The sequence below is a fragment of the Semicossyphus pulcher genome, unplaced genomic scaffold (assembly GCF_022749685.1).
Source record: "Semicossyphus pulcher isolate SPU_LCO1_2020_fin unplaced genomic scaffold, fSemPul1.0.p SCAF_11, whole genome shotgun sequence".
Taxonomy (NCBI): Eukaryota; Metazoa; Chordata; class Actinopteri; order Labriformes; family Labridae; genus Semicossyphus; species Semicossyphus pulcher.
Window position 1 is genome coordinate 25701409 of NW_027211615.1, and position 16660 is coordinate 25718068.

Here is a 16660-nt window from a genome sequence, read left to right on the forward strand (position 1 = left end):
GGAATGAAGAAGAGTTTTATTGGTCTAATTTTATGCTATGATGACAAAAAATAAACTTAGGTCAACTTTTTATATACTGTACTGTTTTATATATGCAATCACTCAACACAACATATCTGAATATGTTACATTTTTAAATATAAATACCTATTTTAAAGAGATAAATCCACATAAAATAAATTGCAGCTCAAATGCTCTCTCTCAACAAAACAAAACATCACACTCTCACTCTTCAGTGCATTTCAAATTCACTCCTGGAGATGCTTAAATCTTTACCCCTGAGCAGTAATACCACATCAACTGAAAGCTCCCCATTCACCACCACACACTTATCTGCTGTAAACACTCTGTCTTTGATCAGACGTGGAATCCAGATAAGCTAACTGCTACTTGCATTTGGTCACAATTTAGTGTTTGAGTTAACAATGTGTTATTTTCGCCTTTAATTAACAAGTTTCTTCAGTTATAGTTTTCAAAATTACATTTCAATTGCACTTAAAGGGCCTCAGTCCTGTCATGCTATTATGGGGAGCTAATGCCATTATAGCAGAAAAAAAAATGCAATTTGGCTCTGTGCCTTTGGAGGACGCTGTCCGCTTCTCCAATGGGCCCTGGAAAACCTCCGCCAGACGACGCATTTTACGTCGTCTTGTGGAGGCCAGGGAGCTCGCTAAACTACACTTCCTCAATCTAGGACGCCCGTCTCCGATATCATGTCTCGTTCAAAATCGTCAGGTTTGAAATGTAGACTGCAGACCTGAAGATTTTTTAGACGATCAACCTGTATTTTGGATTCTGTACCACCCTGAACCGATCAATGTCCTTGACTGGAAAGCGGCAGTATTTCCCTCCAGGGGCGCAATGCATGCTGGGTGTAGGAATGTAGAATGGGCGAAACCACAAGCTGTTCTCCACAGCTATGGCGCCAATTTCAAATATTATTGCTTCAATCGATTACAGAGAACACCAGCTTTGGCTGCCGTTTCCTTGTACGTGTGCCATGAAGGTGTGTTCAGTACCGGTAAAAAGCAGGTTAAACCAGACTGGAACGAGCACATAAACATGGGGTTAGAGCAATAAAAATGAATGTCAATGAATGTCAGAAATTATTGCCTAAACTCATTGATATGTTTGTGTATTGAATTCCTTTATTTTCACACATCTATCTTTATTTTGGTGACGTTTCTTTGATATTGCTTCTTATTAAGGCGAGACTTTTGATCTCACGTTGACTTTGTTGCTGTAAAATCCTTGTACGTTCTGTTCTTTACAGATTGAATAATCTTATATATAAATGAACCACATCTTAATGATCCATGTTAACCGCCCACTGATATGAAATTACCTCTAGTCCTATAGTTCAAAGGGTTGAAATTATACAAGGCGGAGGCTCATGTTTTAAATGATGCTAATCAATCCTAACTCAAAGACACGCCCAGTTTGTCTGTTCACTCGGAACAATGTGTCATTAGGTTGTTAAATTGTCAGACCATAGTCCAGTAATAAATGAAACACGTGTATTACAAGCTAAAATTGTTCCCAGAGCAACAGAATAAAATTATTTTACTATTAACCTCAACACAGCCTGAGAGTTTCACAATGGAGAAAACTCTTATGTAACAATAAGATCCAGTTAGTCTTTTGTGAGAGGAGAGGTGAGCTCTTAGCTTAAACTGATGACCACACGTGATCCAAGAACCCAGATCCACTCTGGGATACATCTCATCAGTCCATACTGTGAAGAAAAACAGCAGAGAGACAGATACATGTTTTATGTTTTAGATCACAATGGCTGGATATGCAAACTTTGAGAGAATATATTAATCACAATCTGATATGATGATGGATTTTGTGCCGACCTGTAGTGTATGCGGCCAGTAGCCGGTGGTCCTGTTGGAGACGCCCAGGGTGGAGATGGCGTGGCGAGCGTAGACGTCTGGCTTTGGTACAAACCAGCCGTCAGTTGATCGTGCTGACGGCGCTGATGATGATGATGGTTCTCGCCCACTTGGGGCTATCTGGTTACACATAAACACACTGTATATCAAGCACTGAGAGGCATCCAGTTATTTATATTACATATCAGCTACAATAAAAACATGTTTCATGTCATTTGGCGGCTGCCATCTTGGTTTGTTGTAGCAGGAAGTGACCATAGTTGGATGAGAGGATGGATACACATTGCTACGCCTCTATTCTGATTGACAGGTAGCTTAGCAGCATCTCGTCAATCAAAATGTAGCCACGCCCTACATTATACCCTGCTGTATCTACTATTTTACGTTATATGGGACCATATCTTACAAAATGAACAGCATGCAGTATTTAGACTTTAAACTACCAAATGAGACCATAACCTTATAATAAAAAGATTTTTAATCAACTGAAAAGTTGGGTCATCTATTCTATAGAGTCAGATTTTGTTTTGCAACCAGTTGAGTCGCCCCCTACTGGCCATTTTTAAATTCAAATCAGGAACTATCTTATCATAGAATACGTCAGAAAGACACTTTTTGGTTGACGCGAAGCATTCCGCACTACTTGTTGAAGACAGACATTTACCTGGAAAGGAATCAGGCTTTGGACAAAGATCCCTCTGCTGCTGTACTCAAGGTGAAGAGCTCTTGAGAAATGATCCATGTAGCCCTGAAATTCAATAGAAGAAGATTATAGCTAGTAAAGAGAAATGTGTTTGTGGTGATGTTTTTACTTGGTGGAGAGGAGAAGGAAGGCAGACAAGTAAGAGGGATGCAGTTTGCCTGTGGATATGTTGGTCCTAAAACATTTTACCTGATTTTACCAAGAGAAAAAATATGCTGTGAAAAGGGTCTAGAGAAAGCACTGATATGTATTGTGTGTGTTTGCATGCACAAGAAGCAGGTCAGTGTTTTGTCTCACAGTGGAGGCGGTGAGTGTCACTCTTCCAGGAAAAGGTCTGCAGCAAGCACCAGATGAAATATTGACCACAGCTCCTCTGCTGCGCTCCACCATCCCAGGCAGCACCAACCGGGTCATCAGAGTTGCGACCGCAACGTTCTTATTCACCAAATCCAACAGGCCCTGCTCCGGCATTTCAATCAGACTCTGCGAGGCAGCCAAAGACTCGTCCAGGCAGTTCACCAGGAAGCCAATATCTTTTCCCGTCATGGCTTCTTTGATGGGCTTGCTGGCTGCCTGGTCCAGAGAGAAGTCGGCCAGGACCACCACAGTTTCCACTCCGTAGCTTTGGGAGAGGGATGCAGAGGTGTCTCTGACAGAGGTGTGGTCCTGAGTGACAAAGATGATGTTGATACCGTGCCTGGCCAGCTCCTCTGCATAGGCAGTGGCCACAGGCTCTGATCCACCTGACAGGACAAAAGTCATCAATGGACGTCATGTCGCGGAAGAAATGAGGATATATATAGTATATATTTATTTAAAAAAAGCCATTTTTGACTCAAAAGATTAGAGAGAAAATAGGCTGATTAGTCAATTGCCAATCTGAATCACTAAACTATCATTTATCAAGAAAAAAATGGCAAACATTTGGTGGTTCCAGCCTCTCAAATGTAAATCTTTGCTTTCTTTCTGTGTTTTATATACGTTTGCTGGAGTATCTCATCCTGCATGCCATGTCACTTTATCTTGTCACTTACTCCTACTTGTATAACAGTTGTATATACCTCATATTTTTATTCTTATTTATTTTATCTATTCTTATTTTTTATACTGTATTTACTTACTTGCTATTTTGTCTTTGTACTGCTGCAACACCCAAAATTTCCCCCCTGGGGATCAATGAAGGATTAACTAATCTTACTTTCCCATATTTAAGACTCCAAATAAATGTCGAGCAACAATGAAAATGATCTGCTAAAAAAATGTGATTAGTTTTAAATTAAGTGTCTATAGACTTTGTACATGTTTTTTTGGTCTTGTCCAAATGTGAAGCCTTTGGGAAAGGAGTGGGCCATTTAGTGTAACAGACTCTGAAATCTGATTTCTCTGTCACTTTTATGTACTTTTGAAATATTCCTAAAAGTCTAAAAGTGTCATATACCCTCTGAATACTAATAATATTGTGTTGCTTTTATCATATAGACTGAACAACCTTAATCTGTATGTCTGAATCCATTTGTTCACATTATGTACTCTGTGACTGTGTTTTTTTCCCTTTTCATTGAAAGACAAAAAATAAACCTATATAACAAAGTTATATAAAATGAATATTATTTGTGGACCTAGTTAGCCATGCTAGTTTCATTATGAAGTTGTGAGCAAGTGTGCATTATATTAAGGGTTTCTTTATTATTAGCGCAATATCATTGATTATCAAAAAGACACAAGTCGGGACAGGGCAATTCAGGTAACAATAACAACTAAACAAAAGGATAGAAACACTGATAAGCTTAAACAATCAAGTAATTAAGTGTACTTTGTAAGTGAGTTAGTGGGTGTGTGTTTGGGTGGAGTGTAAGGGGATCTATCGTGCTTTGTTTTTTTATCCAATTATCAGTCTATTCTGGTTTTAACTGTTAAAGAAAACAGTTTTTTGGACCTGTTTTTATATTTGAGTATATTTTGTATTCTGTATTTTATGCCTGTCATGATGCTCTGTTTTTAACAGTGTAAAGGACTTTGAATTGCTCTATGTATGAATGGTGCTTTAAAAATAAACTTGCCTTGCTTTGCCAAATATGTCTTTTTTTCTTCAAGTGTCAGAAAACAGTAACAATAAAAATGCTTCTTACAATTTCTAAACTCCCAAGTTGACAGATTTCTAGATTTGTGAGATCAGGAGTTAAATACCCATTGATACTCATTTGACAATTATCATTTCAGCATGAGGTCAAATTTGAGAAGCTGAAACAAGTTGATGTAAGGCATTTACTGTTTAATTAATATCTTAAATGAGCATCTGATTACTATTCCTTTTATCTCTCAAAATGATAGTCCTCCTAGTTTCTTGTTTTATTAACATAGTGTGATGCCCAAAACTCACAGAGTAGTTAAAATGACCAAAATGAAATACATGGTTCCGATTCAGCATCATGCGTTCTCACTGTCTCTACTGTGATCACCTGCAGCATCCATCCTTACCATAAACGACAGCCCAGTCTCCAAATCTTTGGGTCAGCTTCTTGGTCGGGATCATCCTCGGCAGAAAATGCACCCTGACCAGCATGCAGCAGTCTCTAAGCAGGATCACTGCTCTGCTGGCCGTGTAAAGAGCACCCACCAGGGCCAGGGTTTCAAAGTAACAGCTGCATGACCGAGAAATTTCTCTGTACAGAAACTGAAAGCTGTCAACCGCCGCCATAGTCACACTGTTGATGCTGATGCTAGTTTGCTAGGTTAAGCTTTTACCGCTGGTTTAACGTTGTGATTTTCAAATCGTAACGTTACCTAGTAAGTAAGGCGCGTTAATAAAACATGTCTCTGTTTCTATTTAGTACATTCATAAATAAAGCAGAAAGTTTGACAGACGTTTTAGCAGGTAGAGATGTCTCCTCTTCAGCACCCGGCAGAAGCAGCAAAACATTGAGTCACGTGACAATCTACGTTAGTGTTGCATTCTACTACATGGGAAAATCCGAAAGGAAACTTTCAAGCTTCGAAAAAATATTACTTTAAGATAGATATAAGATAGAACTTTATTTACCCGAAGGAAATTACAGTGCCAGATAGCTCTAAAAATATAGTAAAAATTAGAGAAATACAAAAAACAACTTAAATATAAGTGAAAATATAAAATAACAAGTGCATGGTTTAATGCAGAAGAAACAGTGCCTAAAAGCAATGTTATAATAGTTATCTACAAAAGTCAGCAGGAAGTAATGGGGACATGTAAATTGACAATAGTATTTGTAGTTATTACGCATTATTGTGCAGGATTATGAATTTAAAGATAGTGCATGATATAGAATGTAATTGAAACAATAATTAAAAAAAGGCAAATAGTATCGGTATCAATGGTTGAATTTTGCGGAGTGGTGGGAAATAAGATATTTTTCTCGGCTTTTCCTTTAATATTTGACCTCAAGCTATTCCTATCGTGTCTATTTACATGTGAAACCTAAATCTCCGACGTCCATGAAGGCAGCGTGTAGTTTCTTTTCATCCCAGAATGCACCGCGGTTCAAGCTTAGTGGACGTTTCCATAGAGACGCAGCAGCCGTTTGCTGTTTCTCCCAAAATACTAGCTGGATAATAAAGCTTGACAAGTGCAAGAACAAGGTAACTGGTTTAAAATTTCATGCATACGATTTCTTCCTATTTGTCTGGTTAGTTTGTGCAGCTGGGACGGTTTTATTATTATTTTTTAGACAGCTTCGGCGTTACTTGTAATAGGTTGCTGTTGCTTTATGCTAGCTGTGTTACAGAGATGCATTTAGGTTAGCAGCGTCAACCTAACCAGAGAGAGGAACGATGAACTGGTTTTGGCTTCCAAGTAAAAGCGTAGATATTAAATAGTGAGCTTAGGTGTACAGGACAAACTGATTGTTGCTTTTCGCCTTTTAAGTTGTTTATTCGCGTGGAAACAGCTGTGTGCACTGTTATGTTAAGTATAAAGTACCTTATTTTCACTCTGAGAAACGCCTTATGCATCACAGGGGTTGCCAATCATCACATCTGTTGGTGATTAACTGTTTATTATGTGCTGGAGTTACAAACAGACATTAGTTTACCTGAAATTCCTGATTTTGCTGTGTAAACTCTCTCTTTACATGCTGTGCTACTTTTATACACAAAAGCTCTCTTTTTTAACTTTAGTTGAGGGTAAGGGTATCCTTCTTTCTGTTCTAAAGCCTGTTAGCATTACAGTGAATTGGCACGGCAACTAAATTATACATCTGCATATTTTAAGTCAAGAAAACCAAGCACTAAATAATGTTCTATCCCAAGGACCAGCTGTAGAGATGTCTCAGCTGTCAGCTGAAGATGAGGTGGAGTTGCAGTCCCTGCTAAAGCAACTTTTACGAAGCATCAACGACAGGATCTCGGGGGCTCTGTCGACCGAATGTGCTGAAGAGATTCTCCTTCACTTGGAGGAGACTGACAAGAACTTCCACAAGTAATTCTTTGAGACTTGAGACTGTTGCATGTGAAATATGTTGTTTCAGAAAAGACAGTGCAATAATGAACCTACTATTTTTTGGACTCTTGTTGATTGTTGGTTGTTGGTATAATTCAGATATTGTGTACAATACATTTTACTTTGTGAATGTTCTATTCCTAGTTATGAGTTTGTCAAGTACCTCCGCCAGTACATGGAGAGTTCACTGGGGACTGTGGTGGAAGAGGAGACCAAGAACTTAACCAGAGGAGATGGACAACATGCAATAGGCTCAGGTCATGACACCTTGATCCATGTTGTCACCCGAGTGACCAGGGACTCAGTGGAGTGAGTGTGTCTTTTATTTAAGTCGGCATAGCAGTTGGATTTCTGTTGAATCATACATTTTAAACACCCACAAATCAAATGACTTTTGGACATTTACAATCCCATAAGTGCTTCTAATTGTGACAGGTACCAGCAGATGATGCAGACCTTGAAGAACTCCATGATTATGGTGGTGGAGTCTTTAATCAACAAGTTTGAAGAGGACCAGATGAGGAAGGAGGAGATGCACCGACAGAAGCAGCACAGTCAGGCCAACAGCCAGTACGCTGACAACTGCTCTGACAGCGACTCCTCCTTCAACCAGGTCAGAGACATAATAGATGCAGTCTGATGTTTTATGCATTTATTTCCTTTCTTATTTATTGTTGATGAAACAAAGATTGTATCTCAGTTTTAATCCCTGAATGCACTTTTAACAACAGCTATTCACAGTAGACTGAATATAGGGCAAAGACTGCAGGGAATCCACCCAGTGACACATTGAACATGTGGCGCAGCGCCATCAGATAATGAGAGCTCTTTTTACTTTCCGGTTTATGATGGATCATGATCATCTCCATTTTGCTTTTCAGAGTTATGCCTTCATCAGACAAGAGCAGCTGCAAGTTCTGGCTGAAAAACTTGACTCGAGCCGACCCAAAGAGGTAGAAAGGCTCACTAACACACAGACATTATGGTGGTGTACGTTGCTGTTGCATGATTTTTGTCTAAAGATTTGATAATAATAATAATGATAATAATACATTTTATTTATGTAGCATATAAAAGGTACTCAAAGACACTTTACATGTTAAAAACAACAGCAAAGTAAATAGGTGGATTTTGAGTCCTGTTTTGAAAGAGGGGAGTGAGGGAGAGTGTCTGAGGTGTTGGGGGAGAGAGAGTTCCAGAAGGAGGGGGCAGCAATGGATAACACTCTGCCCCCCCCCCCCAAGTCAGGTGCTTGGATCGGGTGAGTAGGTTGGCGCTGGCATATCTGAGGTTACAGGTGGGAGTGTGTTTGTGAAGGAGGTCAGTGAGTTAGGAAGGGGCTAGGTAGTCGAGTGGTGAGGTGATGAAGGCGTGGATGAGCGTTTCAGCAGCTGAGCAGGAGAGGGGGGGGCTAAGACGGGCAATGTTTTTCAGATGGAAGAAGGCAGTTTTTGTGATATGGTTAACATGACGTTCGAAGGAGAGGGATTGATCAACGATGACACCAAGGTTAGGGATGTGTGTGGAAGCAGGGGCAGTGGAGCCATCAATACAGAGGGTAGCACTGTGTCATTTATAAATGCTCTATAAAGCTGTGGGTCAGATAAATATGAGGTTGTGAGATGATTAACAAGAAAGGAAGCAAGAATATGCCACAGATAATGGACAGGCTCCAGTATGTCCAAAAGGGTTCTCACCCGCACCAAGCCCTGGCAGCACATCACCCCCACCCTACACTGGCTCCCTGTCAAGTCCCGCATCACCTATAAAATCTTCCTCCTCACCCACAAGTCTCTCCATTCCCTCACCCCCCAGTACCTAAAATACCTCCTCCATCCCTACACCCCATCCAAGAGTTTGGGATACTATCTATCTGCAGAGATCCACAACACCACCTCCCTGGACGTTTTAAAAAACACCCTCAAAACCCATCTGCTCACCACGGCCTTTGGACTATAAGTCACCACCTTCCCCTGTTTTCAGTGCTAGTTTCATTTGTCTCTTTCTGCCTTATTTGTTTGCTTGTTTTGTTCTGTTGTCTGTTCGTTATTTACTCTGTAAAGCGGCCTTGGGTCCCATGAAAGACGCTATACTAGTCTAAGTTATTATTATTATTATTATGATTAGAAAATAAGGTTTATGTCATCATCATTTAAATGTTCTACTAAATAACCAAAGAATTTACATCGTCATGTTTATTTAAGTTATTTCTGTAAGTTGACTGACATCAACTCGTGTCTCAAATCTTTGTGGATGTTATGGTTCCTATTTTCCATGGATAGAGCCAGATTAAAAGGTTATCATTACTCTTAACACTGCTTAGCTCTTATTGGTTGTTGGTTTCACTGGAAACTGGGAACAGCCAGCGCTTTAATGATAAGATAAAACAGCACTAAAGTTGGTTAATAGTAATAAACATTGATTTTGGCGCGTGTTTTTGAACCAAAAATCTCATCCTGCTTTGTTTTAACAGTCAAACGTATCATTTGCTGTGAATCTATGCCGTGGAAAATACAGAATTAAAGGCTGATTTGAAGTTAATCGCCTCGTCTGACACCAACCCCTGGGCAGTGGTTTCAGGCATTAAATACTATAAAGATATAATCAATCTTATCGCTGATGGTCTTGTTTGCTTTTGTAGCTCATACAGAAGCATCAGTGTTAATTTCAGTCCGTTTCATAATCAGCTAAAAACTCCTCACAGGAGCTTTAAATAATCTTTAGTCGCAGTCCTAGAAATATTCCTCTATGGCCCCTTTATTAAATGCGGAATAAAATCAGATTTAAAGGTCTGGATCTAGACTAAATGGACCTATATGCAACAGGTGATGATGAGTAAACAAAGGGAAGACAGCAAGCCACCATGTTTGGAAAAACCTGCCCTGAATGTTAATAAGATTAACCATGTAGTCCAGTTGAAGTGATGTAGGCCTACCTCTGCGTGTAGGTGCGCTGGGAGGCTCTTCAGGCCCTCTGCTGTGCTCCTCCCTCTGACGTGCTGAGCTGCGAGAGCTGGAGCAGCCTGCGCAGGAACCTCTGTGCAGCTCTGACCGACCCCGACCTCAGCGTGAGTCCTCAGTTGCCTCGTGCACTCAGCAGTTTTTGCAATCAGCGTCCTACAAAATCACATTTAATTAATTAACAAATGTCTCAGTTATAATCATGTAATCTTTCTGAACAATTTCAGGCTTTGTAATTGATGATAACGAACACAAAACACTTGCTGAAATCCTGCCACTCCTGATTAATTGAGGGAAAACAAGATAACACTGCTCAATAATTGAAAGCTAATTGGTTGCAAGCCATTCTCTCTTAAGAGGCTGTGAATGTTTTATGTGATAATCCCTCTTTAATTTCATCTCATATTTTAACATTAATGTATCATTAATAGGTTATATATTTTGATTGTGTGAGAGTCTCTGTGTGTGTGCTGATAACTCATATCTCTCCCCCTCAAATCCAGGATAATGTTCTGCAGTTCTTTGCTAAAAGCTTCTCCTCCTCTCCGCTGAACGTAACACGAGAGATCTACACCAGCTTGGGTAGGCTGCTCTAAAAGGTCTGAATGTGTGGGCAGCACTGTCATGTTTAAACAGAACAAAGTAAAAGTGCTTTTTTTATCTGAAAAAATACACTTTGAAAGGTCAGCTCCTCTTTTTTTATTTCCATCCGAAATGAGGGATAAACATTCTGCTTGTATTATGTAGCCATGCTGGACTTTCAGCTCTCTACAGTGCAGGTTTTAGTACTGAATAAATATTTTACAAGAAATAAAGGGGACAATTTTCATTGTTCTTTTTGTATAATGTTTATAGGATTCTATTGGTAAAAATATATGCACTTAAATTGTATTGTGTACTGTACTGCATTATGTATGTGAACACTAATATAAGCTAACATAGTGTATGAACATGTTGTCTTTCGATGTGCAGCTAAAAGTGTGGAGTCAAGTTTTCTATCTCACAAGCTCAGCTTTCCATCCGGCTCAGCCACCGTCGACATCAGCAGACCTGAGATCAGCCGCCTGCTCAAACAGGTGCAGCGTCTTTTAATTTGACAGTATTTAAAGTGTGTCACCATACAGACATGTTACCGCTTTCTGTCTGTCTCACACACTGTTTTTTGGCTCTGGCCTCAGATTCGATTGATGAATGACTTTCAAAAGGAGGTGACGACCTTTTGGATCCGCCATCCTGAGAAGTGAGTTGTAAAGCAGGCATGGATTAAGAATGCAGTAAAATAAGTTGTATAAAAGCGAGCTACTAGACAGTAAAGTGGTAATCTCGAAGATCTCAGTTTTATTCTCTTTGGCGGCACCTATAAACGGTAACTGCGGGAGCACACTTGCCAGATATCCAGACAGTGGTAACTCTTGCTTTTCCTGGCTGGCGGTCGCTTTCCTTTTTAGACTGTTTGCCTTCATCTGAGTGGATTTTCTCTATTTTTTGAAGTTGTATCTGTAGTCATCCACCTTTTCTTTGCTTGTTCAGCCATAGTAGATTACTGTTTACTCGCAACACTTGCAGAGAGCGGAAAAGCAGCCGCTTAGCTCCGCCTACCCTCTCTGGCAGACCTCTACCTCATTCAGCGGTAGTTAGTGACTCAACATGTTTGTTAAATTCACCCATCAGTCCGCAGTTGCTATGTATTGGTCGGAGTGCCATTTGAGTTTGATCCCAGTGGACAATTCAGTTTCACAGCCGACCGAGTCACATAGAAACAAAAACAAAACAGACACAGCATTCAGAAACAAACAACATAAACAACATGTCAGTGACAACAGGTCAATGACTGTGAGCCAGAGCATGGCTGCAGACACACAGGTTGCACAGATCATCAGAACAGCTGTGCTCAGTCATGCACTCATGCACAAATAAGTCCAATGTCTCTCAAATCCTTTAGCCGTTAAATTTGCTCCCCCCTTTTACTTATCCATGTAAGTTAACTCTCAGGTAGCTAATGTTTTCTGAATGATGTAGAGGAATGATAGACATAAGGTTATGTTGGTCAAACTCTCCCATCCGTGCTGACCATGCCATTATCCAAATGATCCACAGTCCTCTGACTCATTGTCATCAGACACAGTCAGAAAAACAATCAAAATATTTTTATATTTTTTTAATTGCAAATTGAGAAATTCTGCATTCACACAATTGATTTATTTGTAAAGGATAAGGCAGCGACAGGGTGAGGCCATAGTTTGCATTGTTGAAGGGGCCCCTTGCTGTCAGCGGCCCACGGGCACCGACACAATCGGCCCAGTGGATAATCCGTGCGTGAGTCAGAGTTGGCAGGTCTCCCTGGACTTGTTTTTCCACACATGCAAATCTCATTAGCTCAGATGCCACTGATGGAATCATGACAGACTGCGATGCAAAAAGTACAGTTTTACAATGTACAGTTTTGACAGTGTTTTGGTCTTCTTCCTGTTCCTGCTGTAGATACATGGAGGAAGTTATAGAGAGCACCTTCTCCCTGCTGGCCTTCCATCATGAACATGGTTCTGCCTCACCAGGGACAGAGAAAGCTCTTGAACCCATTCACCTACTCGCCTTACTGGATGTTAAAGCTACCTGGTTTAAAAAGTGGATGGTGTGTCCTGCATTGTGTACACCTTACTGTGTTTTAATTTAGCTTTATAGTGCCTTTATTTCTTTCTCTTGTACTCCGTGTCATGTATTGTATTCTTCCTCTCCCTCTCTCAGCATGGATACTACAGCAGGACTGTAGTTCTCAGACTCCTGGAGAGAAAATACAAGTCTCTGGTGAGTGATTCACTCAGAAATCAATATCTCTCACTTACTGCTCTGTACTTCTGAAAAGTCTGGCGCCATACAGAGAGAACAACCCAAACTGGCATGAAAGTCTTGAACTATTGAGTGCATTGAAGACAGAAAAAACTCAAAAAACTGCAGATTGGTAGAACTAAAAATGTACAGATTCAGTTTCCCTTCCTGCTTTTATATTTTGGCCTCAGAGAGAAGCTGAATTCACTCTTCTAGTTCCTCCGTTTTTATGAGATATTTGTATTCAGAATAAAAACAGGATTCTTTAAAGCATTGACTACATTTAACCTAAGCCTTCAGTGTTTTTTTTTCGTCAATAAAGGAGTCTTTGAGACAACGAGGCGTAAGAGTTGAGTGTCACTTCGACATTTAAAAATTGATTCGTAAATCCTCATCCTCCCTCTCAACTCTTACTCTGACTCTAGAGAGGATTACTGTGGAACTATCTCTGAAGTGTTATCAATAACTCCTCCAAAACTCTGTCAGCTTTAAATACTTAAATTCCCCAAAGTGCTCGGATTAAGATTCAAAACGAACACTTAAAGTGCTCAAACTGTCAATTTAGACATTCGATAGGAGGAGGTAGCATTGATGTTCTGAGTAAGTGTTTCAGTAAGCCTGTTGTTTTGGCAATTATATAGCAGCATTTGGCACAAGAGACTAGCAGCTGTCTTATCAGTCAGCCAATCGAGTCTCTGCAGCAACCACCACAACATACCCCTTTCCCACCGAAATGAGCGCGTTGACGCAGGTTTTTCAGACCCGCCTTTAGATGCCGATTGTCTCTTTTCCCATTGGCAGTGAAGTATACTGCTTTCGCTCTCTTTTCTGCTGCGTCACCGTCTGATGTCACAAACATGCCAGACATAGGGTTAGTAAACAGTGAAGATGTAACGGTGGTTAGGTCTTTATTGTATCTATTACTCGTTCAGTCTGTTTATCAAACTAGGTGCTGACAAATTTGGAACGATGTTCGAGCGCTGCTCGGACGGAGGCGGGAAGAATTTGTAGCTGAGATGACAAGGAGTTGCAGAAGTTACCGATGAAGCATAGCATCGCGCTGGAAAGGGGGCGGAGATTAGAGTGTCGACATGGATTTTGTGTTCCCATCAAAGCCAATCGGAGCCGTGGTGATAATTTCCCGGGTCTACTGCAGAGTCATTTGACCCGGGTCTGAATGCCGATTGTAACCTTTCCCACTAAGCAAAAAAGCCAGGTGTTAGCGGGTTTTTTGACCAGTGGGAAAAGGGAAATATTATGCTAATTTCAAGCTTCGTATTTCACTCCGTGATACCTGTGGAGTAGCTTAGCATAATTTACAGTTAAAAAAGCACCCATTTTTCTCACACTGGTGCTCTGTGCAGGCCCTCATACAGCCTCTGCCTGAGACGACTCAGTCAGCTCTGTCCCTTTAAGAAACCCCGCCCCTACAAGCCCACTTTCCTCTGATTGGCCAGCTCTCCGAAGCCTACTGAGGCTGCACTTTATGACGTCACAAAGTGCAGAATGTAGAAAAAACTGTGTGAAACCTGGCGTTCACAGCAGCCTGCAGACTGAGCTGAGAAGCCTGGGGATTACTCCAACATACTTTGACCTACAGATTTGAAACTTCACCCACGTTTAGTTTTGACATCCAACATTGTAAAATTATATACATGTCTTAAAATGTGAAACAGCATGATACCCCCTCTTTAATCTTTTTATTATTTCAGATTGTAGCAGCCCTTCAGCAGTGCATCCCTTACTGTGAGTCCTGTGAACGTTTCACAAATGAGACCACTGATCCCCAGTCAGCAGAGCAGCAGCACACAAGCAAGTAAAACAGTCAAACTCATGATTTCTTCCAACAGGTTTCTCTGAATACAAATCCTCACCCTGAGTCTCACTGTGTGTGGTTAACTTCAGCACATTAGCTGTAATGCTGTTTTAATGTCTCCTGTGAAACAAACAAAAAATACACTCAGAGCTGCTGCTAAAGCCCTAATGAGAAATGAATGCTTCATTTGAAGCCTGTGGGTGTTAAATGTATTTGTACCTAGACTCTGCAGCCATCATTTATTCTGTTTTCTTCATGTACAGAAGTTGTTCCCACTGTCATTAGTCCTAATGTCGCAGAGGAGTACAGTGATAACAGTAGAAAGAAGAAATGAGCATGAAAGAAGAGACAGTACAGAAAACTTTTTAGAGTTAGAGGAAAGAAAGGAAGGATAAGAGGTGGAACACCTGTTATTGACACATCTCATATCTCCTTAAAACTGTTTTGGGATTTTCAGCATTACTTCACACTTCCCAGATATCCAGACAGTGTTGCATGTGTGACGTCCACGGTTGGCTCTTGATTTTCCTGGCTGACGGTCGCTTTCCTTTACAGACTGTTCGCTTCATCTGAGCGTCGAGTTTGTTTCTTTTTCTTTGGATTTTCACTTCTTGTTGAAGTTGTATCTGTAGTCATCCATCTTTTCTTTGTTTGTTCAGCCATAGTAGATTACTGTTTACTCGCAACACTTGCAGAGAGCGGAAAAGCAGTCGCTTAGCTCCGCCTACCCTCACTGCTGGGTGATGGAAAACCCGTCACTAACTGGTCGGGATGCACGGTATTATTGGCACGTTATCGATATCTGCCGATTATGGCTTGAAAAAGACATATCGGCATTGGCAGATGTGTCATTTTTCAGCCGATAAAACAACTCTTTAATTCTGCCTAAATGCTCGATGATTCCATAAATCAGTGCTTTTCTTATATTGCCCAGTAAATGAAAAAAAGCACTGTATTATGTTATTTCTGCTTCTGCCAGTGGGACACTACAATAAGAGTAGCATGATATCAATCCCACTACAGGGGAGACTTGATGTTCCCTGCAATTAGGTGGAAAAAAAACGTGCCAAAAATATCAGTACCGAAATCGGCAATCGGCAAAAAGGGTTGGAAAATATCGGCATATCGGCAAAAAATTGTGCATCCCTACTAGCTGGGCGCCACTTGACACCCGGTCCATATCCCTCCAAATGCTTTCATCAGTGGGCCATAGGCTCAATCACCATTGTGTTACCTCATTCGGCGATTATCTACTAAAGCTTTGAAAATGTCAGATTACAACACAACTCTCTATAATGAATTCACTCTAAACTTTGCAACAAAACACAAGACTTGTTGTCACATTTGGTGCCAGGCTTTGCATGTGTATCTCAAAATTTAGGCCTCATTTCCTAATTATCTCTCTACTTTCTCTCAGCGATTGCTTGTTTGTTTGTTTGTTTAGAGTATTCAATCTTAATTAGCAAAATTAGCATTGCGAGCACGTAGATTGATGGTAAAATGCTTCACACCCAGTTGCACATTTCATTGTGAAAATTCAATAAATGAGAGTGGAAACAGTGTGAGGTGGGGTGTAAGTGAATGTCACTGTGAGTGTGTTATCTCCTGAAAGCCAGCTGGCTCCTCCAGACTGAACTTATTGACCTTGTCTTGGATGAGGCGAAAAACGCTGACTCCCCTTTCACTGAGACACTCCTCATAAAAGAAGACGAAGAGTTTATCTGAGCTGTGGCGCTTTTTGGATTTTTCTCCGCCCCCGAGGCAGTGTGGGGTTGCCAAAGACTTTTTTATTATCATTTTGATACAGAAGCTACATGAAATGTTGTCAAAACAAGGGCATTGATCGTGGCTTTTATAAATAGTAGTTAGCGTATTTGATTATTAAAAATTTACATTTCTGTTCTCAGCTGAAATCATGTCCTTCTTCGCAATCTCAACAATAAATGTTATTACAGCAAAAGTCTAAACACTTGAAGTTTAAAA

General features: G+C 40.5%; 2 protein-coding genes across 2 annotated transcripts in view; one reads left to right on the top strand and one right to left on the bottom strand.

Annotated features, from left to right (window-relative positions):
• hsdl1 (hydroxysteroid dehydrogenase like 1) lies at positions 1 to 5444 on the bottom strand. Its single transcript, XM_069657164.1, has 5 exons — positions 5080 to 5444; positions 2899 to 3344; positions 2563 to 2646; positions 1860 to 2018; positions 1 to 1735 (listed from the first exon to the last, which is right to left on the bottom strand). Exons 1-5 carry the CDS (start codon positions 5297 to 5299, stop codon positions 1664 to 1666), a joined length of 981 nt encoding a protein of 326 aa, XP_069513265.1. The 5' UTR covers positions 5300 to 5444; the 3' UTR covers positions 1 to 1663.
• A 749-nt stretch (positions 5445 to 6193) lies between these two features.
• Positions 6194 to 16660, top strand: part of tbc1d32 (TBC1 domain family, member 32) — a 102926-nt gene continuing 92459 nt past the window's right edge. The window contains exons 1-12 of the mRNA XM_069657376.1: positions 6194 to 6216; positions 6886 to 7054; positions 7220 to 7384; positions 7511 to 7688; positions 7957 to 8028; positions 10023 to 10142; positions 10539 to 10617; positions 11008 to 11111; positions 11214 to 11275; positions 12517 to 12667; positions 12781 to 12840; positions 14574 to 14673. Of these exons, the coding sequence (XP_069513477.1) occupies positions 6900 to 7054; positions 7220 to 7384; positions 7511 to 7688; positions 7957 to 8028; positions 10023 to 10142; positions 10539 to 10617; positions 11008 to 11111; positions 11214 to 11275; positions 12517 to 12667; positions 12781 to 12840; positions 14574 to 14673 (1246 nt within the window). The 5' untranslated portion in view covers positions 6194 to 6216; positions 6886 to 6899. The remainder of the gene's footprint in view (positions 6217 to 6885; positions 7055 to 7219; positions 7385 to 7510; positions 7689 to 7956; positions 8029 to 10022; positions 10143 to 10538; positions 10618 to 11007; positions 11112 to 11213; positions 11276 to 12516; positions 12668 to 12780; positions 12841 to 14573; positions 14674 to 16660) is intronic.